Source organism: Larus michahellis, chromosome 8 (genome assembly GCF_964199755.1).
Source record: "Larus michahellis chromosome 8, bLarMic1.1, whole genome shotgun sequence".
NCBI classification, from domain to species: Eukaryota; Metazoa; Chordata; class Aves; order Charadriiformes; family Laridae; genus Larus; species Larus michahellis.
In genome coordinates this window covers 4292876-4316200 of record NC_133903.1, presented here as the reverse complement: position 1 = coordinate 4316200, position 23325 = coordinate 4292876, and the positions used below count along the sequence as shown (strand labels likewise).

The 23325-nt window shown below is 47.0% G+C and overlaps 1 protein-coding gene across 2 annotated transcripts in view; it reads right to left on the bottom strand.

Moving 5' to 3' along the window:
• FOXK1 (forkhead box K1) overlaps window positions 1–13397 on the bottom strand; it is a 48539-nt gene extending 35142 nt beyond the window's left edge. For both annotated transcript variants that reach the window (XM_074598886.1, XM_074598885.1), the window contains exon 1: window positions 13000–13397. In XM_074598886.1, the coding sequence (XP_074454987.1) occupies window positions 13000–13379 (380 nt within the window). In that variant the 5' untranslated portion in view covers window positions 13380–13397. The remainder of the gene's footprint in view (window positions 1–12999) is intronic.
• Between the last annotated feature and the right edge of the window lie 9928 nt (window positions 13398–23325).

Below are 23325 nucleotides of genomic sequence, written 5' to 3'. Positions count from 1 at the left end.
AGAGTCCAGTACTGAGAGTCACTTGCCACTTGCTGCTGAACCAGGTAACAGAGAGCAAAGAAACAAGGAACTGCTCAGGAACAGAAAACAAGCACCTAGTGCTCATTTAAAACAACCACCACGAACAACATTAAAGTATCCAGAATTGTGACCACAGAAGGATTTCAAGGACCAAATGCATTAACATTCTTGGTTCTCTTAAAAAAAACCAAAAAAACAAAAAAACAAAAAAGGGAAAAAATAAATTGCTTAGAACACCCACTTAGATGCATGAAAATAAAACCCTCGTTGATCTCATCCCACTGCCAAAAGATGACTGCAGTCATCTTGATTCCCTTCTGTGTTGCTAATCAAGCTAAAATTACCTCCTCTCCTCCTGCTTACCTCACATGCTGGTGCCACAAAACTGAACACAGGGGCAGGACCAACTGTCTCTCTCCACAAGCACAGCCCACCTTGCTTAGGTGGTAAATGTATATTTAGGACCTACAGAACTTCTTGTGGGATTTTAACCACATTCATCGTGGGGCTGGATGGCTGTTTAGACTGGGCGACAGAATAAGGCGCTCTTACAAACCTAGTAAGAGGTTCTGAACACCTTCTAGTCATTATTGGCCTCTGCGGACCTTTGTAAAATGGGCTGCCTGATAGCGGGGATTTCAGTCCTGTTAAGCCAGTGTCCATCTTAGAAGAATCAAGATCATACTTGTCACTCCTGCTTTGACAGAGAGTGAAAATACGTCTTATGCCAGCACTGCCACAAAGCCCTGGAGGACTCTTCATCAGCACGGCACTCAGGGAAGTTTGGGGCATATTCAGAGGACACAGAAATTCATTTTATATGGTTGCCACTCTGACAACATTGGCAAAAAAAATACATACCATCCTATTCTTTGGTTTTAAAGCAGCTCCATTTTAGATCCCAGCGCGATGTTTCAAAGGGAGAAAAGCCAAATCAAAACAAAATCCCAGCCCTACCAGATAATACCCGTTAAACAAAGCTAAAGTACAGATCAAATTGGCAGAACTATGGAGTGGAACAGAAGCTTAAAAGAAAAAAAGCACTCTGCGGAGATAAATATCCTTCAAGTGTATGCCTGACAGCAGCCAAGGTTTTATGCTATTAAAGAAATACAGTACACACCACAGTGACAAACAAGGTTATTCCATCCACCCCCATGCTAACTTGCTGTCCCACTAAGTTAACTGAAGCGCACAATGAAAGGAGACTTGTATGAAACAAAGCAGGATGATACTTATTTCTGTGTTCTGCCTTGGCCACCCTTGTCCTACACCCTTCCTTCATGAGGCGGTGGCAAACCCTTCACTGTTAGACTGAAATGGCGTAAGTTTTGCTCAGCCCTTGCCAAGGGCTCAGAAGTAGGATGCATCTCACCTTCCTGTAGGATCTCTCACACCCCACTTTCCCCAGTCCTAGGCGAGCACTGCCAAACTGGCTGCTTCAGGACCCCTGGACCACGGCTGTTCTGGCAGCACCAGGCAGTCAGTGGTCAGTCTGACATTCCATTCGTTTTCCAGAGATGTCACAGAAATGACGAATACTAGCTCTGTAACACACACGTTTGCCCGCGGTGTTTCTCCACCAGAAAAGGCTGCCGAGCCCCCATTCATGACGTGCTCAGTTTTTCCTCCCTCCAAGACAAAGTTTAAGATAAGAGCCTAAGTCTGGCTTCCATTCTACCACAGCAGAGACCACAAGAAGTGACTCAGCAGGGTATGGCTACCACCAGCACCTCTCACTCCTTCCCTGCTTCTGCGAAATTCGAGAGCCCTTCCGAGAGGCTTTCCAAGCCTCTGCTGCTCACACTGATCTTGGTTAAAATGAAAAAGGTCAATATTAACTGTTTTCCTCCTTTGCTCATCTTGGCAGAAACGCTCAACTAAGTACGTTCCTCCCTCAATCATAAACCACAATTAACACCTACCTCGGTGCCAAGAAAAGCCCCACCTGCACCCACACTCTGGGGAACTTCCCTGTAACAGCTTCTACAAAGACTTCTGTTTTGAATAAGAAATTAAGCAGTACACTGAGAATTAAATACGCAGTGACAGCACGGAACTAACTGCAGTGCCACAGTTGGCCTCTACAAGTAGCGCTGGTTATTCATTTCCATACCTAACTCAACACCAAGCATTTTAAAACTTTGCTCAACTGCTGGGGAATTTCCAGCTTGCCGCAGATCCTGCCCCTTTCACCACAGAAATCTGGCCACGGCTGCCACAGGCAACTTCGATTCTACCCCTATTTTCATCCTACCTCCCATGTTCTTGGGCAGACTCTTCCTTTATTACCGCAAGTATCCAGATCTTTGGGAAATTTTTATACCCTGGAGAAGGAGGAGAAACTAGCTGTTTGAAAAGATCAGTTCACAAAATCTCCTAATAACCATCAGAGAGAGGCACTTGTTTCAGCATCTTTGTTGGATACACTACAGCAGTTTAATTCTCATGTAAATCTCATTTGCAATGCCATCAACTTTCTTCTAATGGGCCATTCATCATTGCAGGGTTTGCTTTCGAAGAGCCAGCCCATCTCCTTGAAAGGTCTCACCAGCCATCTAGAAGACTTTTCCTTTCAAATATAAAGAACTACCTATAAACACATTAGCAAAGGCTGTGCAAAACAAAATAACCTCTGTAAAGCTCAGGAAGAGATCCTAATTCCCACATGCACATGCCAGAAAAAGCTTGCGTGTGGGATGTTACTAACCTTTAAATTCAATCAGACTCTCTAAGAGGGCTCTAACAGGCAGAGCATGACTATGATGTATTTTCCTTTGAGGCTGGTTCAGTTCATTTAGAAAGTGATTTGAAAGAGCTAATGTACTATTTATGTACATTATAAAAAACGATCCATATGGAGTCAGACTTTGCAAAATGTTCGCTCAAGTCCGTTCCACTCCCTCTGAAGACATTTCACAATCCATTCAATACCCAGTAGAGGAAGCCAGGATTACTGTTTTAAAAGTGGCTCTGAGGGTAATTTAAATGTTTTAAAAGCTGACATCTTTTAGACTCAGAGCCAAATAAATGTTTGGGGCAACACAGAGCATCTCTCACACAAATGTCTACAAAGTGACACCCACCTGCAGCCTCCAAAATACTGACACTGAAAATAAGGGTTAGAAGAGAATGCCAGGCATAACCTTCCTTCCTACTAAAGAAGAAGAAAAGAAAATAATTTTATTCTGACTCAGGAGAAGGAGCTGATGTACTGGACTGGCCTGTGAAAGGCCACCTAGCAGGACACAGCTAAGATTGCAAACAATGTAAAACAATCCCAGGATTATTACGGTATTTTAAATCCTGCCAGCATATATGACTGTGCTGAGGGGTTTCTTCCTTGAAAGGAGTTTAACCAACTAAAGTGACAATGACTCTTGCAAAACGACAGCACACATGTAAGCTGCTGCCACAGCGGTTCCATTATTTTTAAATCAGGAAATTTTAGAGAGTTAACTTGTCATATTACTGGCATATTCTAATGCTCTCTTTCCTTTGCTTCAGTATAGTATACAAAATTAGGGAAACACTTTAACAGATGTATCTTAGCTGGAAGCTTCATACAAACTTCATAGTTTACAATATCAGCTTTTTGGGGAACAGGATTCTAGTCCTTCTCTGCCACAGTTTTGTTTTTTTTAATAAAAATTCTCATACTTGCAATACTATCTGGTGGAGCACAAAGCAGGAAGAAACAGAGAAGAAACTATGAACCACTTGGAGAAGAGGATGCACCACTTGTCACCAACAGGCCTCAGATTCGGAATCGCCGTCCATCGAAACAGTTTTGTTTCCCAAGTTTATTCTGTGGCTCTGTTTGCAGCGAAGCGCTGATCTGGGACAGTCAATTGTAAACAGATCATGTGCAAGTCTAAACTACTTGATTGCACTCATTTCTAACAGCCGGTTTGCATATGCCGTGTTTACACAAAATACAAAAAATGCTAGCAACACTTTTATTGAACCACTACACACTAGGAATTTTCTCCTAAGAATTCCTATGCCTGAAGAAAACTTCAGTGTTTGCCTTAGTAGTCCATTAAAAAAGAAGGCATTAGCAGCAAAGCACGTGCCAGCCTTTGACTTCCTTTGCAGGTTTTTGCAGTGCTAAAACAGTTTCATTACGGCTTGTCTCATTAGACAGTGTCTGAGGGAGACATGGTAGAAGAAGAGAGATTGTAATTATACAGCTGAATGGACAAGAGAGAAGGAGGCAAAGCCACCCAATTGCCAGGCTTGTTGACAGTCAACACCCCTTTACGCACCCCGGGCAGGCAGCCAACCCAAGGTACACCACGTTACACAGGCCATGAAACAATTAAAAAAAGAAAAAGATCAATAAATAAATAGCAGTTGGCACATCTCCCACACCAAGAGTCAACCCTTACCAGTTTGGGCTACACCTCAAACTGAATATGAAAAGCAAAGACATTTTTGGTCTACCCATCAGGTGGAAACAAAATTTGCTTTCTGTGTCTAGTCCTTTCCTCCTCCCACACAATCAGTTTTTTGAGTGTTTAAGAGTCCATAGTTCTTATGCCCTCGAGAGAGGAAAGGCCTTAAGTTGCTCAAGAGCAATTCCTTTAGCAAGTGCACAAACTGGCTCTGCAGGGAGTCCAGTCCTGCTTAGTCAAAATGTTGGTGGCTTCCGTATGTGGCCTTAAGGGAGACAGAAGATTAAAACAGTTTGTGTGGGAACACTTCCCAAGGTTCTCTTTAAAGTAGCACAAAGCAGAAAAAAGGGGTACAGCTCTAATGTGATATTTCAGAGAGAAAGGGAGGGACGGCCTTTTCCACAGCGCTTAGATCACCCCTGCAAGCTTTTTTGTCTCCTCGTTCTGTTCTAGAACATGGAGTGGTTTGCACTTGTACATGAAAATAGTCTCTTATGCTAGAGGATTCTTGAAACAGGAAAATAAGTGGTAACAATGTGCTTAAAGTTTTCTTCCACTTATCCTCCTATCCTAATCACACAGTATACATTAACAGAACCAGACAAAGACTGTCCATCTTTGCTCCCTCAGCTAAGGCAGAGCTCCCAATTAATTTCTACATTATTTCTCCCAAACTGTCAAGATGTCCTCAAACAACATGAAAATTACATATCTGGTACATTTAAAGGAGGGAGGAAAACCAAAGTAAATTGCGCATACATAACAAACGACAACCCAAGAAATTAAACTTGCTTTTAAATCACGAAAAATAGATTGGGTAGGGAGGGAAGGGACTATCAATCAAATCTTACTGAGAGTTGCTGAATATTCAAAGAACAAGCTTCTAATGGAGTGCTCTCTCAAGACTGCTTGAAATTTTGATGATAAAAAATGCACGAGGACATGAAAAAAGGAGCAGTAGGATAACGAAGAGCAAAACACACAAGACAGAAGTGGATACAGAGTATTAATTAGGCCATTAAGATCCTTTAATGTTTTACCATCCAATAAAATATGTATTTCATAAAAATTAAGTGCCATGCAGAAGGAATGCACACATGCATTTTATTGAGCTGTTCTGAAGAAACCGAAGATGTGAATTACCAGGAAAAACCATTTGTGGACAAGAGTGAATAGACATTAGTAAAATTCTATCTCTATTATGAAAACAAAGAATATACTGTTGGATAGAAATTTTCACTCCCATTTACCTAAGTGAGAGATTCATCTGCACTATAAGCATCTCATCAATCTGCTTTTATAAGGAGTCTGCAGTCAACTGAAATAGGGAGACTTCTAAACACCTGAAAAAACTATTCAGTGATTAATACTGAATTATTGACTGAAGTGAATGCATTAAGACCACACAATAATTTGTACTCACAATTAGTCGATTAACCAAGTCTAGAAGTACATTAAGATGTCTTTTCATAGCCCACATTCAGGAGACAAAAAACTGCTTCAGCTTTTTCATCTTACAGATTTGTTCCAAACATCACTGCAAAGCCTCTGGCTCCCCGCGTTTCTTGGTGTCGATCTTGCAGTCTGCTACATCAGGGCCCACCAGCCACTTCAGATACATAAATCAACGTTTAAAAGCTACCTAAGTTTACCAGCCAGAAAGCACTGCACAAGCTCAGCAGTCTTCTTGCTGCATTCACTGCCTGCCCTAGACGTACACAACTGTAAGACAAGAAAGACCTTAACCACCCAATACACTGTGGACTAAGCTCCACAGCATATTTAGCTTTCACACTTTTTTTTTTGTTTGTTGTTGTTTTAAAGTAGTAATCCTGAAGTCAGTATCCCAGCCATGAGTCTGCAACCTTAGGGATTCCTCAGAAAACTTACAGATGTGTGGGGACGGAATCAAAGAAACGAAAACAAAGCTGCCGTTAGGTATGGCTACGTGCGAGGGAGGCTTCTGTGCTCTGGACTGCTATTAAGAAAAAGGAGAGGAAAGAATCCGTACTAAAAGCAAACGAGATAATTCCTCTCCCTTTTCATTAACATCGCCAGCTCAAAAGCACATGATTTTTCTTTTTTAAACCACATTTCCACTTGGCTTGGGAAGGGAAAGCTGGCTCATCCACGTCTAACCAGCAGTACGGTGGAGCTTGCTCTGTTGAGCATTTCTGGTGACGGTGCCCCTTGGCTCCGGCTGCAGAACACCCAGCCGCTGCCTGCTCACACACTTAGTAGAGCTAGGAGGAGCTGAACGTGGATGAGCACAAGCCACAAGAACTGATACGGAGCCGAGTGCTAGTAGAGATCCACCCCGAATGAGAAAACCAGCTGTCAAATCTCAGTGGTTTAACTAGCACCTAACCAGTTACAGCCCTTTTGTTACCCCACAGTAGCGAGTGCCACCCCCAAAGCACACAGCTGAACAACACGCTCCCCAAGCTCCACACTCTGCAATTCCTGCAAAAACTTCTGTCAATAGCAGTCACTAATTACTATACATAGGCCCGTAATAAGACTTTATTTGCATGGCATAAGTAGCAAATTCAAGTAGTTTCCTGTTCTTTACCAACATCCTGTTGCCACATCTCCTCCTCCAGGAAACTGCAACACCGAGCAAGAGAATTTGGCATCCCACAGAACAGCTCTGACGCTAAATGGCTATCGGAGCACGGTTACTAAGAGCTTGCTTACAAAGAAAACAATCACATTAATCTGGTTGTCATTTATGCTTTCAGTTATTCGGTGCAAGACTGCGTGTCCCATTTTCTGCAGGGGAAAAAAAAAAAAAAGCAAAAAGCATTATTTTGATTTGTTACCAGAAGTCAAAAGAGACGCTCTGCAGTGAGGATGCTCACACAGCTGCCACCAAAATAACTAAGATATGAATTACTACAGATTTCATCATTTTTATTCCTGTTTCTGTAAAAGCAAAAACTCTCACACTCATTGATCCCCTAGATTTATATAAAAACACAACACTACCAACTGGAAGAATTCCACAGCCAGCTAAGCATACGTGTCAGGATTGGGAGTTTGTTAACACAAAGAAGTTACACCAGCACGACTCGAACCTACATGTAAGCCTTTATAGCTTAAAATTCTGCACAGGAATGTACAAGACAAGTGTGGCATGTTCTGGTTAGATTAATCTTTTCATAATCAACACATCAGCTAAACTGAACCAAGCTTGGTTTAAAAGAATACATAAGAGAACACACGCTGAGTTTTGCATGGCGTTACTTCATATTCACAACCTGATTTACGGCACAGCTATTTTTGAATCAACGAATCGAGCAGTAGTTTCACATAATGAGAGAAACTTTCCTTAAACATTTAATATAACCCATGACAAATTGAGCTGCCTAGCCAAAAATTATTACTTGACATAAATTCTGTAATTAAAATCAAGTAATCCTTTATCACCATCTCGCTGTGCAACAAAAAAACCTGTTCTCAAAGACAGTCTTTGAAATCAAATAAGAGCATGAAAAACATAAGACGAAGCACTAAGACGGCAAGTCTTTAAAGAGTTTCTAGTGAGAGTGAAACCACCATCCACAAGTTGTGGCAAAGCAAACGACGCATTTCAGACAAAGAACAAAAAAATGGTTGCAAATGCACATTACGGAATATTTTAAGAAGCAAAACTACCTGAGGAGTTATCAGAGTCAACATACATATGCAGCATTTCAGAAACAGCTAGCTCTGTAGTCGTGGTTATGTGGTCAAAGCATTTCCTTCGTATGCGTACGTACGGCTTGCAGTTCCCTCCGAGATGTAAGGGCACCCGCGCTCATACACACCATGATGGCATCGTTCTAACCACAAGAATTGAGGCCGAGTGGTTACTGAGGTCATCAAAACACTGCGATACGTTGCGTATATCTCTGTTTTTCTCGATTATGTCAATTGTTTTTACTTTAATTAGTGCCTCATACCCGCTAACAGGCTGTACAATCTCCTTTAGAAGGGGAAAATGAGAAGACTGTTGTATCCGGCTCTTAATTTTCTGCTTGGTTACTAAACCCCAATTGCGGAGACACTGAAGTGAACTTGTGTACTCACAATACAGAAAGATTAATGCATGCATAAAATTTTGTGGGATCAGCACCTTGATATGTGCTCAGCGTATTGGACTATTTATTTTTGTCAAGTTTATTAAGTACCTAGGAAAATCCCATTATAAATAAAGCAGCATGCTCTTAATAAAACTTCACACGCACAGTGAGTTTTAAATTTATAATGGGGCTTGTATACGTACTTTTTTTTATTTTAACTCCATGTTTTAATTTAATTTCATACATCCATATATTTACTTGCCTTGTATCTTATGCTCAAACTAAAACCCTCCACCATTTATTTCTTCCATTTCCTAAATGCTAGAAGAACTACAGGTTTAAAGACTTATTTTTATGCTTAGAAATCTCATACTAAAAGTATCCATTTACACCAAAAAACACAAGCTTCAGGCTCCATTAATAGCACTACTGCAAAAGTACAAAATGGTCACAGAGGCAATAAGCAAATATCCCATGAAATATTCACAGACAAGCACCATTTTCCAATCTATTGAGCTCCCAGTTCAGAAAGCTCAAGTGCTATTATCAGGCTACGCTCAATCAACGTTTGCAGTTTTTAGTCAACAGAACTTTTGTACTTAGGAGCATTTGAAAACCCGACCCACAGCTGCTTAAAATTTGGGCTAGCGAGCTTAACTTTGAACTCTTTTGGTTCCTTCAGTTCTAGGGGGGGCTGGAGGGGTTAGCGGAATAAAGTAAATGCTTGTTATACTTACTGCAAGTCTCTAACTTATTATTGTCACTTCTTTTTAAAATGCAGTCAATTTTGAAGATAACAAAGAAAAAGTTAATAATTCAGCATTAACCTGATACTGTAAACACCTGATTACACTGTAAATTTGAAAAAATTACTGTCGCAGGAAAAAGTACTCCAGATTATGGGTCCTGATGTATTTTACGTTTTTGCTTGTATCAATAGTTCTAAAAATCTAGCACGTACCCCACTGATACTCTTGAGTTTCTCTCCTTTTTTATAGAAAAATACCCAGGTATTTATCCACAGATTTCCAGCTTTCATTAGCACAGATGAGTTTCTAGTAATCCTTAATTTGATTTAAAGCACTTATTTTTGATGTAAGTACTTCCATAATTTCATCTTGATTTACGTTTGTAATGACTGCTGTAGTGTGGCACTCATGTTAATTAAATAGATTAAGGGGTCTTCAGCTGTACCGTGGGCCCTCCGCTCTTCCACCCACTTTGTTTCTAACTGTCATTAACCTCTAGGAAATGCCCTCCTTGTTGGTCATTACTGTTTAATTATACTTCACAGTTATGTCATCACATCTGTGAAATATAATCTTCCATAACAACACAGCTGTGAAATATGATACTCCCGCCCAGCAGTGAAATTCTGGTTACAGCAGATTACACAGACGCGTGATGTCGATGGATGAAGTGATAGGGAACTTTTCGAAGGCCCTTGACTTTGAACAGTTTTGAACAGCGGTAGGAGGTACCTCCAGTCACCGAGAAAGGTCTCAGAAACTCTTCCTCTGTCCTCCCTTCCCCACCCCTCCTGACAAAGTCTTCCATAAATTTTAGGAAAAACTACTTCTGAACTTAGAAGAGGGCTTATAACAGAGAAGTTTTATACAGAAAATGCGAGGTGAGAAGAAACCTCAGAAACAGAATCTATGAGCCCACAATCTATTTTTTTTAAACAAATAGTATGGATTGCACCTGAAATACACCTTTTATTCCTGGGACCCTCTATCTCCATTCATGATACACAACCACCTCTTTTGCCTGAAATATAACAGCAGCAGTGATTGCATGGGTCCAAAAGAAACAGGACTCTGCATATTTCTGCTATCCTTTACAGGTGAAAAAAAAAAAACCAAACCAAGAAAGAGGACAACCATTCAAACAACTGGTTCTTAGAAGATTACCAGCAAGAGCTCCCCACATCACAAGGACCTCCCATCTAAATCATTGAATAGAACAGCCATTAATTCCTGGAATTTAACCTAAGCTGTACATTCTGCTGGTACATGGAATAGCTGTGGCCGTATCAAACAGGACAGTAGTGTTACCATAAAATAATATAAATCAAAATAATGTATAGTTTGTACCATAAAGTCTGTGTACTAAGACTTATCTTCACTTTGTTCTATTTTTGATGGTATTAGTTGGCTCGCAGTAAGCACACAGGCTTCTCCACAGAAAAGAAATGGCACCAACTAGCACTTTGTTTTATTTACTGAGGGAGGGGGGAGATTTGTCTACGTGTGTGTGTGTGGAGGGGGGTGACTGGGGGGGAACTGTCTGATTTTTCAAGAGTGGAGATAACAGTGGACAGGAGAACAGCTGTCCATCGAGACTGTGTGTAACAAGCTCCAACAGGATTTTTTTTTTCCCGATCTGGGTTAAAAACCCTTGACTGGCCAGCAGAAGGCAAGGAGTTGTTTACCTGTTAGAAGCAAGGGGGCAAATTCCTTTAGATTGATGCAAAACATTTTCCTACTCTGGAAGTCAGAAAGGGAGGAGCATCAAGTTTATTTATGTAGCTCACACAGCAGCCAAGCAAAGAGGATGCCTTATTGTGCAGAGTTCACAACCGTACATTAAACTCCTCCCTTTAAAGCGATGAAGAAGGAAAATTGCCAGTCCCACTCCAGGAGTCACGAGAGAATGGAAGGGGAGAGAAATAAGCAACAAAGTCGCTGCTTGAGAGAGTTTTCAAGCACAATGCTTATGATTAACCAACTGAAGAATCAGAATGACAGGGAGGAGAGAGCTCACACAGATAAACCCAGAGCCAGAGGGAGCGACAACAGAAGTGCCCTGGGCTTCGGGTGGTCTTGTTTTACAAAGCAAGATTAATTAAATAGACACTAAAGGACATCTCTTTTAGAAAACGAAACACGTTACAAACCAAAACGCCTCAGAGAGCAAGCAGCTAGGGAGTTATAACTAAATTACTAAGTACAAAATGAAGCAGCCTGCAGAGGAAATGAGTAATTAAAAAACCTCCCCTGAGCAACAGGCTGGCGAGAGAGGGATAACTCCAGGACCCTGGTGCTGGAGGTAACTGGTACCAAAGCCAACAACTGCCAGATGAAAACAGATGTTTTATACAAACAACAAAAAGCCTAGTGGAACATCATAAAAAAACCCCAATCTCCTGCCTTTATGGCATGTTTTCACTCAGAGGTGGCATTAGGCACAGTCTGTTTAGTACGACCTGAAGAGATGCACGCAGGAATTACATCACCCACCACTACCACGCTGCCGCCCCCGGGGTGAAGCGCTGCAGTCGTTGGACAGTGCTCAGCAACCATAAACAATGTTTTCAGAGGAAGAAATAGATCAACCTTGTTCTTCTTTCTGCAAGAGAGTTCATCTAAAACACGGCATAGGTGACCACCTCCCTGCTAGCACAGAAAACCCTCCTGCTGCTCTCTCCCCTTCCTCAACGAAGGAAAGACACCTTGGGCGCCTGCTCTCCGGGGGTCCTGGTCCGACTCCCCCTTTATTCCTGTTGCCCCAGAGAGACACCAGGAACAACACCCAACTTGCCAACCCTAAAATAAGCACCCTGCCAAAGTGGTTTTCCAACTTTTTCCACTAGATCTTTTCCAGGGAAGACAAGACCTGGGTGTAGCAAGTTTCAGAGCACTGACAAGAGTCCTTCTCTCATTTATCTTTTGGAAACTTCTTAACCATCACCAGTTGAACAGGAGCCTGTTGGCAGGCAGGCGTGGAGGACAATGGCCATAGGGACAGCCCGCTAGAGGAGCGCCCTGGGGCGAGGGGCTCACACTTTCTCCCCAGACGTGGTTCTCTCAGGGGGGAGCAGCCCCAGCCCTGACAAACATGATCCCCTTTCTCAGTCGTGGATGGCAGCAAGACTGGGAAGGTGAGGACATCCTTTGTTGACATTGGGGCGGACCTGCTGCTTGGTCACCAGGTGGACATGTCTCAGTGCCATCTCGGGACCTCCACTGGGTGGGGGGTGTCACTCTGTCATTGCACAGAGGGTCCCTCGCCCACTGTGACCAACTTCAAGCGAGGAGACCCTCACTGTCCCCTCAGGCTCTCTGTGGTCTGGGGAGGGCCTCAAGACCACCTTCTTCAGAGACAGTCCCTCACTGTCCCCTCAGGCCCTCTGTGGGCAAGAGGGTCCCTCACCATCCCCTTCATCAGAGGTGGCCCCTCACCATCACCTCAGGCCCTCTGTGAACTGGGGGGGGGTATGTGTGTCCCTCAGCCTCCCCTTCCTCACAGGCAGCCCCTCACCATCACCTCAGGCCCTTCTCCCGTCTCCTCGATGGGACCGAGGGACCCCTCACCGTCCCCCTCCTCCTCCTTGGCCCCTCTCCACCCAGCCCCACGTCCCCTCCCCGGGGCGGAGGGGTCCCTTTCCGTCCCCTCAGGCCCTTCCCCGGCTCCCTCCCCGCAGGCCGCGGGCTCTCCCTCTCCCTGCGGAGCGGGCCCAGCCCCGCGGGGCCGCCGCCCCCGCGCCCCCGGCCCGCCTCGGCGGCGGCACTCACTGCGGCGGGAGCTGTAGGGCCGGGCCGCCGCGGCGCTGGAAGGCGCCGTCCACGAAGACGCCGTTCTTGCCGAGGCAGCGCAAGTAGAAGTGCGGCTCCTGGAAGCTGAGCTGCAGGTGCCGCCGGGAGATGAAGCTGGAGTGCCCCATGTTGACGTCCACCGAGCCCTGCGAGGAGTTGCGGCCTATGGTGACGGCCGGCTGCCGCATGAGGAACTCGAACTCGCGGCCCTGCAGCCGCGCCAGCACCGGGCCGGCGGCGGCGGGCGGCGCGGCCGGGGGCGGCGGCCCGGGAGGGGGCGCGGCGGCGGGGCTGCAGGGCGCCGAACGCAGCGCCAGCAGAGCCCGCGCCCCGCTGCTGTCCTCCCCGACTTCGGCCATGTTCCCAGGCAGGGAGCGAGCCAGCGTGCCGGCCTCCGGGGCGGAGCCGGCGGGGCGGGGGTGGGAGGGGATGCGGGGCGGAGCGGGAGCCGAGCCCGCCGCCACCGCCTTCCCCGGCCTCCCTCGGCAGCAGCGGCGGCGGCGGGCCTGGCCGCCCCGCCGCGGTGGATGGGCTCGGCGGGGGCGCGGCGCCGCCTGCAGGTCCGGGCGGGCCAGGCCCCGGGCCCTTCCCAGGGCAGGTGCTGAGGGAACGGCCCTCTCTGAGGGGGCGGCGGCCACCTCGCCCCTCACCGGGCGGACAAACCACCTTCTGCCGGGTCCGTGAGTTGAATCACCTCAGAAAGAACCTCCCCCCATCGCTGGAGAGGCGCCCGCACACCGAAACCGGGGCTTTCTGTGGAGCAGGGGCACATCCAGCCCCCAGGGCATCGCCCGCCTCCCGGTCCGGGGCTCCCCTGTCCTCAAACCCGCTCACGCCGGGGGACGTGGTACCGAAACGCGACTTTAATAACCCTGCACGGCTCGCAAAGGCTTGCCGAAGGGGGGAAATTCATCCCAGGCACACAAGGTGTGAGTTTAAAAAACACCTTAATACACTTTTATAACCATAGAGTGTGTATATATATATATACACATGCACACATACACGCTCATATATATGTGTATATACTCATACAGTGGTTTTATACTCATCCAGTTTTTCATTATAAGGGAGTGTGTGTAGGTTCTTTAGTTTGCATTACGTTATTTCTTACTTCAAATTACTTTTTATATTTTTTTCACAAGAGTTTTTTATATTATATGTTACTTACATGAATAATAAAGTTCACGTACTTTCCAACAACGGCATGTATGTGCGTCATGTATACTCCTGTACTGGTTAGATTATCCAGATTAAACAGGTAAAACTTTACTGTATTGGTGAGCCGGTGATACTTTGCAGAATCCCAAATTGTTAAGTAACCAGAAAATACAACGAACTTGAGAATCTTGGGAGCGGGAGCAGCCGTAATTGCTTATTGCTTCGGCTCACGTGGGGAATGCGGCAGCTCGCAGCGAGGCTGCTCAGCGGCTTAGAGGAGACGGGGAAAAAAAATATCCCATAACTGGTCAAAAGTGCAGAGCAAATTTCAGCTATGAAGGCTGTAATTAAACGAGCTGGAATCAGTCCAGGACCACAAGGTTAACATCCAAGTTCCTGGAACACCTTCCCTGAGATGTTTAATGACTGCTGAGCAGTCGGGACCTGAGTTAGACATCTCACCCGAGACATCATCTTCAGAATGAGTGCTCTTTGCCACTGCAGTTCAATACCAACCGAGAGGAAGAAAGAAAAGCACCATCTAACAAAACGCCGATACCACTTTCTACGCAGCAGCATTTGCTCTCCAGCAAGACTCAGCTGAGCCGGGCAAAGCAAAAGGTTGCAGAGCCCAGGGCAGGAGAGGGAGGAAAGGCATCCCTGGAGGGGACGTGGGGAGGACGGACGTGGACACAAGAAGTGGCTACTCTGGAGGCCTGGAATTAAATTATAGATGAAATGGTGCTCTCAAACGGCGAGGAACAAATAAGTGGGGTCACGGCACACAGCAGTGGCATAACCGGTGGGGAGCTGCTCTGCTCGCACTCGTCTGCCTGAGCTCCTCTCCTGCCCCAAATCGCTCAGCATCAGCAAACAAACGCTTGTGGCCAGAATGCAAAATGTGGGCAGCTGGTAGGTGAGAGCTGGAGTCGCACACTGCCTGACGGGAGAGCTACCTCATGCCTTTTGCCCGTTCACACCGGGATGAGAGTGCTGTTACGTGTGCTTAAAAAGGCACCCGAGCTGGCAGGCACATGTGTGGGAGCAGGCAAGGTGAGACCTCATGTGAGCGCAGCGTTTGACCTGCCAAACAAAAAGAGAAAGAGATTTTAGTTCATGTCTAAGGCTTTTCTAGAACTCCAAATCATGTCATTTGACCAGAAGGGCCCCCAAAGGATCAGAAATCGTGTGAGGCTGTTACCAGACGTTGTCAGTGAAGGTTTCCACGGCTGCATGGGAAAACGCGTTGCCGGCAAGGCAGGAGCCAGACCCGGCATGGGCAGGAGCGAGGCAGTGGTTCTAAATACAGGAGTCGCAGGCAGCCCCGTGGACCTGTCTGATGTGGGGCCAAGAGGCGTGTCGCTGCCAGGGCTGGGTCCCATTACCTCTCCCACACTGGATACAGGCTACGGATTTCTGCAGCTCCAGCCAGGGAATAACCCCGGGGCTGGCACGTGAGGCCGGCTGGAAGATCCTTTTGCTGCTCAGAGGCTTCCCGAGCGCCTGGGGCGGACTCGGTGCGGCCTCGCTGCTCCAGGGCTGCGGAGCTGGGGATGCCGACGGGCACGTCCATGTGTGTCACGGTCACGCTGCAGCCACCGAGACACTCCCGCCGCACCAATCGGTGAGATTCTTTTTCTAACAAGTCATCTTCTTTCCGCCTGGAAATTTCTTCTGGGTGGAATTTGCTGCTTAAGCCAGCGCCGCTGCTGAGATAAATCCTGGCTTCATGCAAAATGTGATCAAGCAATGTACAGAAACAGGATTCCTCCAAGCTGCCTGATGGGGTGTGCTTAGCATGACGTCTCACCAGCCTGTCTGCCTGCGGCATCCGTTCCCTAAGCTCCTTGCGCTGTAAGGAACAGAGGCCTCTGCTCGGCTCTAATCCACCCGGCGACAGCATCGCACCAAGGGCCCTTCAGACAAGGCAGCGCTTTGCGCTCCTCCAGCCAACTAATCCTGCTTAAAGTCAAGCCGGCTGCCCCAGTGTAAACGCCTGATGTAAATGCACTCCAAAATGTTTGAATTAAATTAATCTCATCCCGTATGGCTGGATTGACTTTAAAGTGGTTTGTTTTCCTCGGCAGGGTTTTTTTGGATGGATGTGTCTGCAGGTGTGGCCAAACTTCCTGACTCTACAAGTTGCCTATCAAAATATTCAGATGGCCGGGAGCCGCCAGCCAGGAACCACGAGCTGTGGGGAGCCAGAGGGTGGGAGCTGGGTCCGGGGAGGGGGACAACACGGTGCTTGTGCCACCCCTGCGATGTGCCCAGGCACCGGTGCAACGCTTGGAAACAGGAATGGCACCTTGGCCATCCCCAGCCATCCAAACTGGCCAGCTGTGGGGTCGCTCCAGCTGGGACCATACTTGGGCACTAGCATGGTGTGACGCTGAGACCCTGTCCAAGCATGGCTGCCTGGGCACGTACAGAAATAATCCCTCCTGGCACTTTGGGGAGGCACCCTGAGCCATTTCGAGATGCTGCCCTGCTCCGCTGCCTCTGTGCCATTGAGCAATGTGATCCAGGAGGAGAAACGAAACATCCACACAAAGCAGCTGGGAACGGGGGAGCGAGAGCAGAAAGGAGCTGGGGCAGAGTCGGCGTTACTCAGAGCGCGGTGCAAAACCCGACTGTCCTTTGTCAAATATTTGTTTGGCAGCGAGTCATCGCTGACTGTCTCAATACAGACATATAGGGCAGGAATCTGTCCTGCGTTATCAGTTGTGGGCAAATGAATGTAATGGGTTGTTATGGTCACCCAGATACCACCGCATTGGGCAAACACAAATCTTGCAAAAACAGTGATAAAAGGGTACATTTCTGCATATATCTGCTGACTGGCGTCTGCTTAAAACCACTTAATTTCTGTAAGTGAAATGCTGCATTTCTATAGCATTTTGTACGGCCCTTGCTTGCTATTCTGATGCATGAGAGTGAACACACATTTATCAAGCCCCAATTCAGCAAAGAAGCTGCCCGGCTTCGACGCTGCAGGAAATCTGTTCTACCCCCAGACCAAAGCGTAATTGAAAAGCAGCTTCGGCAGAAAGGAGTGATGTGAGCTGCGCGCTGGGCGTGAGCCGCTTGATGCGTTTACCCAGCAGCCAGACAACACATCGATGCTCACAAGGAAAGCTCGCCTAATGCGCACAGCCCTGACCCAGGGAAGGAGGAGGAGAAGAGTGAAGGAAAGCAATTACTCGAAGGAAAAGAGACTGCTGGCTCCATGTTAGGCCAGTCCAGCATTTCTCCTGAGCACGGTGCCCATCTGATGGGGTTAAGGGCGATAGGGCTTCCACTGATGTAAAGTGCGCATGGTTAGCAAGCGAGCAGGAGGCTTCGGGACCTGCGTAACACAAACACTTAGATAAAATACAAAAAAAGAGGGCAGTGCTCCCTCAAATTCCTGCCCAGCTCCCTGCAACCCTTTTCCCTTTCCCGTTCCCTCAGCCAGCAAGCAGGTTTTAAACACTGTTGTGGCGTTTTGTCCAAAGTGATTTGAAGCCATGTAAGTGACGTACAACGTGCCCCGTATCTGTCTGAGCGACTTCCCCCAACGCACCTGCGCTCGGGAGCAGCCTCGCTTCTTTCTCCAGCTGGGTGGGTTTTAATTCTGCTTTCTGTCTCAGGGAAATCACCGCGCTGTGACACAGGAGCAAAAAAGGGGTTTGCATTTATAGGAGTCTGGTAGGGTTTTCTTCTTAACCAAGCGGCTGCAAGAAATTAAATAACAAGTCATTGTTTTGAAACATATTCAGGCGCATGATAGTATCTGTCTCACGCACGCGCACTCGCACGGTGTCTAACCCAGCCTCCCATGGGATTTCTACCTGTTTTCCCGATTCTGTTGCATGATCTGTGCTTTTAACCCTGATCCTTATGTCTCTCCAGTGACAACCCTCGGCCCTGATCTGGGACAACCCGTATAAATCTGCTGGCCTGCAGAGGCCACGTCCCCGACATGGGTCTCTGAGCAGGAGAGCACCCACGATGTTGAGGATACGACCTGCCGCTGAGGGTCTGGGGAGCCCAGCGGAGCCCTAATCCCCTCTGGGACACCCATAAATACCCCTTCTCAATCAGAACAGCTTTGCACATCTTGCACGGCAGCTCTGAGCCAGGTTTTAATCCAGACAGCCTGATAAGAAAGGGCTTGCCTGTAGAGGCGGTGATATATCGATAGAGGAATTCTTTCTTTTCCCGCACAGCCTGTAATCAGCAGAAGGCTGAAGAGAACACCACCAGTGAGTCAGAAACGTGGTGGGAGCACTCATGGTGCCCAAAGCTCACAAAGGATGCAAACCCACCATTTCTTTTCCTGCTGCCAACAGGCTGCTACGCTGAAGGGAACGGTGCCGGGGACAGAAAAGGACATGCAGACAGGGGGACCTGGGCATCGCTTAAACCCTGCGTGGTCCGGGCTGACTCCTGCAAGGTGCTGGGTGCTCTGCGCCGGGTGCTGAGCAGCGGCCTCGGTGCCTGGCGAGAGAGGGCTGAATGAGATGCTGCATCTGTTAGCCCCCCCTGCCCCGCCAAGAGCAGCACAGCCTGGAAAGATTGTTCTTGCTCTAGTAATGATTTTTTTCATTTTTAAATCAGCTGTGATCCTGTTGACTGTAAACGCCAGTATGCTGGAAGTGTTTCCGTCGCAGTTTATTTAGGTTTCACAGGGAATTTTTTTCAAATCACACTTATCAAGGATATATTTTCACAGCAAGTTCTCTGAAATACAATAAAGACCCAGGAACATCTGATGCCCAGACTCTGCCATTCCCTAAGATATTATATGATCTGCTCATTCCCCATGCAGAAATGCTGCCGCTTTTCTAGACTCCATGCCAGAGACTGTCTGATGTATGATAGCCCATTTTGGAAAGCCTCGAACGAGACCATTTGTTGTAGAGATAATGTTACAAAAGCAATACCATTTCACGGGTTGCAGTTAAAATAATTTGTAAAATTTACACTGGTGTGTGTGCTTCGAGCTTTAAACCCGCTCAGCTAACTTTCTTTTCTTTCAATTTGGCTTGAAACTTAGACCTCGGTGAAATACATAATATAAGCGAGGCCTGAATTAGTTGCTTTAGTCATTTTTGAATGAGCTCATTTTCTCACTTTCCATTGATGTAAACCGAGAAAAAAAAACCAACCCTCACATACTTTTCAACAGCTCAACTGAACCAATAAGTATAAAATCTCATATCAAACACGAAGCATTTCAGCCCAAAAAGGAATATGGTTTTGGACTTTTATGAGCAACTGTAGCATATACTGCCTGTCGCTGCTGAAAACAAGCTCCATGTGTTGTCTGGAGGGTTGGAAACAGCTGATCTTAAATATCTTGCTTTACAACCTGCCTGAGAAGCTGGAGGAGCCACTAAAGCTACAGATTTTGCCCTGTAATATTACAAAACATTCAAACAGAAAACACAGGACCCCCATGTTTACTGTCCCAAACCTTCTAGCGTGATTCACACCGTATATATCATGATATACAGCCAGCGAAATGGGCTGCCAAGGCCACCGTGGTCACACCTGATCCCGACTTCCTTCCTATATTTTCACAGGCAGAAACAACACAGGGAAGGTCGGGGCAATCTGGAATCAGATCCAGCACCCACGGCGGGTTATGCGTGTAAACAACCCCCTCGCTATGTCACCTCTATGTCGTGACCATCCAACCCAGCAGCCCGGACCCCGCGTTATCCTGGGCACCAGGGATGGCTGCCTTCAAGTGCTTCTTCAACAAATTCCCCCTCCAGAAATGAACAACCTCCTTTTCTCTTTTAACCAGCTATCACCTATCAACCTGCTGGATGGCAAAAGCTTTCCGTCCGAATGGGAAAAGAACTCCACTGGGCCCAGCCATGCCAGGAAAAAGGGAAAAGGAGAAGGTCTGGATTCAGCCTCACTCGCCCTGCCCAGGTCTCCTGGCTCAGAGCATCCCAGGGATGCAGGTACACACCGGACACCCTCCTGGCTGGGTTAGACCTAGAAGAAGGATGTGGTGGCTGGTCTTCATGAGGCTTTGGTTTTTCTCAAATAAGGGACCAGGGACGAAGGGCAGAGGAGAAGGGAGCAGAGCCCCAACACGGGTACCCAGGGACCCATGCGGGAAAGCCCCGGGCTTCGCCTGCTGCGTAGCATCCCAGCAGAGGAAATCTGAAGTTTCTGTGACCTGTTCTTGGGTTTGGCTGTCTACAGGTTATCCATGAAGTAAGGACTAGCAAAGGCTCTTGTAAACCATATTTGCTTTCAGTGAGTCCCGAGCATCCTTCGGGATCGCTGGAGCATCTCAGCAGGGAGCTGCTGGGGGAGGCACCGTCCTGCAAATGTCCTGCTGTTTTCCAGACACCTCTAAAGCACTCGGCAAACCTAACCTTTGATTATATTCCCAGTAAAATCCTGGATTAAGTGTGAACTCTCTCCTTTCCCCATTACTGCATTCCCCTTTTCGGTTGGTTGCATTAATTAGACATGTTAGTGCGATAAGGACATTTGCTGTAAATGCTGGAAAACCGTGGATTTACAATCATCAGGCGTCACTTTAAGGGCGCACTGTCAACTTTAGAAAAACATCTGCTATAAACAGTTTTACTTACATTACTATATAATACCATACAGTATTAAAAGTGTAAGGATTTAAAAAGTTCAATTTACTTGTCCTTCAGCTTGGCCAATGAAAAAAATCAATGAGATGGGTCTCACTTTTGTTTAGAGTAAACCCGTTCCCTTGTGCTAATGCTCTTGCTTTACAGGCAGGAGGGGACGTGTTTACCTGCTTAGAAAAAACACTTGTGCACCCTGGATATTGAAAAAAATTAAACCCCTCCAAAACCAGGGAGAGAAATAAGAAAGCATGAAAACATGTCCATTGATTTTTTTTTTATAAATACATGTTTTACAAAAATGAAACGGTTGCTGAATTTAACCAAAGGTCATTCTTCATCAACAAAATAATAATCGTATAGGAGTTTAATGGTTGAATTGAATTCAGTTTATGTTAGCAAGAGATTACTATTATGGAGTAATCTTTGATGAAATTAAGGGCTTTATTTTTCTTTTTAAAGGTAGGATTTAAAAACCCCAACCACTAGAAGTAACATATAGAAAGTTTGGGTCTTAGACAAAGCTCGTATTAACCAAACTAAAGGATAAAAATGGGAGCTCTGTAGCCTTCAGAAACATTGAGTGTCACCCCAAGGGCTCATTTATGCCTGGGTTAGAGGTTTGTTTGGGGTTCAGACCTGGGCTCCACTGCTGCAGGACCTGGGAGCACACAACCCTGAACCCGCTGATTTCGGGGAGCTGCTGAAGGCCTCGCCGGGGTGACCAGCCCAGGCAGCAGGGGACCAGTGGTCAGGAATCATGGAATGGTTAGGCTCAGAAGGAAGCTTAAAGCCCATCTAGTGCCACCCCCTGCCCTGGGCAGGGACACCTCCCACCAGCCCAGGTTGCTCCAAGCCCCGTCCAACCTGGCCTTGAACCCCTCCAGGGATGGGGCAGCCACAGCTTCTCCGGGCAACCTGGGCCAGGGGCTCACCACCCTCACAGTCAAGACTTCCTTCCTCATAACTCATCTAAATCTCCCCTCTTTCAGTTTAAAACCACTCCCCCTCGTCCCATGTCTCCCCTCCCTGATCCAGAGTCCCTCCCGGGCTTTCCCGGAGCCCCTTTAGGGACTGGAAGGGGCTCTAAGGTCTCCCTGGAGCCTTCTCTTCTCTAGGCTGAACCCCCCCAACTCTCTCAGCCTGTCGTCACAGCAGAGGGGCTCCAGCCCTCCCAGCACCTTCGTGGCCTCCTCTGGACCCGTTCCAACAGGTCCATGTCCTCCCTGTACTGAGGACTCCAAAGCTGGACACAGTACTCCAAGTGGGGACTCATGAGAGCGGAGTAGAGGGGCAGAATCATCTCCCTTGACCTGGTCGCAGCTCTCCCCAAGCTCTCTGAGCCGTGCTGGAGCCCGCCATCCCTTCAGCCCATTGAATTCCCAGCGTCGGTCACCCTTAGGCATGACCCCGGGTGATGGAGGCAGGTTTCCCCAGAGATGCCCAACATTAGGATGGCAACAGCTGGTTATACCGAATCCTTTCTGTCGCATTCAGCCAGGAGCTGCTTTCCCTCATCGCTTCTTCCCATCAGACATTTGCTTGGAAACCTGCAGTGGGCACGCTGGATGCTGGCAGCTGGTTCCTTTTGGAGGTGCCTGTTTGGAGTCTCGGCACATTCCCAGGTATGGGGTTGTGTTGCTACAGCCGGCTGATGGCACGGAGACCACCCCCGGCAGCGCACTGGCTCACGGGGTACGATGCAAGAGCTTATTGCTAAATGACCATCACGATAATTTGCTATATTATTTTTTTTCTCCTGGCTGTAATAAGTCGGAGTGATGCTACCTCAACCTTCCTCCGCGCTTCTCCTGGAGCTTCTAGCTAAAATTTGGCATTAGCAAAATGTGCCTCTGGAATAAGGTCTCATAAAATATTGTTAGGATTGCTAGGCAACCTGGAGGCATGTTGGGAGCTGAAAGGAGCCTAAGTGGGTGTAGCGAGCCTGCGCGGGAGTCTCAGATGAAAAAGAGAGGGCGTTCTTTGTGTCTCCGTGCTGGCAACACTGTGCCTTTGATTTCCTTTTGGAAAGAGGTTGAGATACACCGCTTCCATGCGCACAAAGGTACATATCTACGCAATCGTTGGTACGGTGGCCTCCAACCTCAGATTAATCAGCTGGATGAGAAATGCACCTATCCAGGGCTTTTCAATGTCAATAAAAGTAAAACGGAGTTTTTATGGTCATGAAAATACACACATTGCAGCTGCTCGCATCTTCCAAGGGCTCTTTTTGTGAGAAAGAGGGGCCATGTTCAATAATAACTTGTTTTATGCGGCCACCAAGGCATTGCCTCAAGCCCTTCTGCACGCTGCGGCGGTACTTAATGCAAACCGACTCCGGAAGGAAGGGAAACAAATAAAAAGCATACAATTTATTGGCAGGGTCTAACACGAGTAATCGGTTATTTGCAGATACATGCACAAGAATAAAAAGAAAATTGAACTGGGCTTGCAAGAACAAGGGGAGGAATTACTGTAGGTGTAAACAGGGGAGGTTTACTGATGATTTTTTTAGGTAAGATGCTAAAGG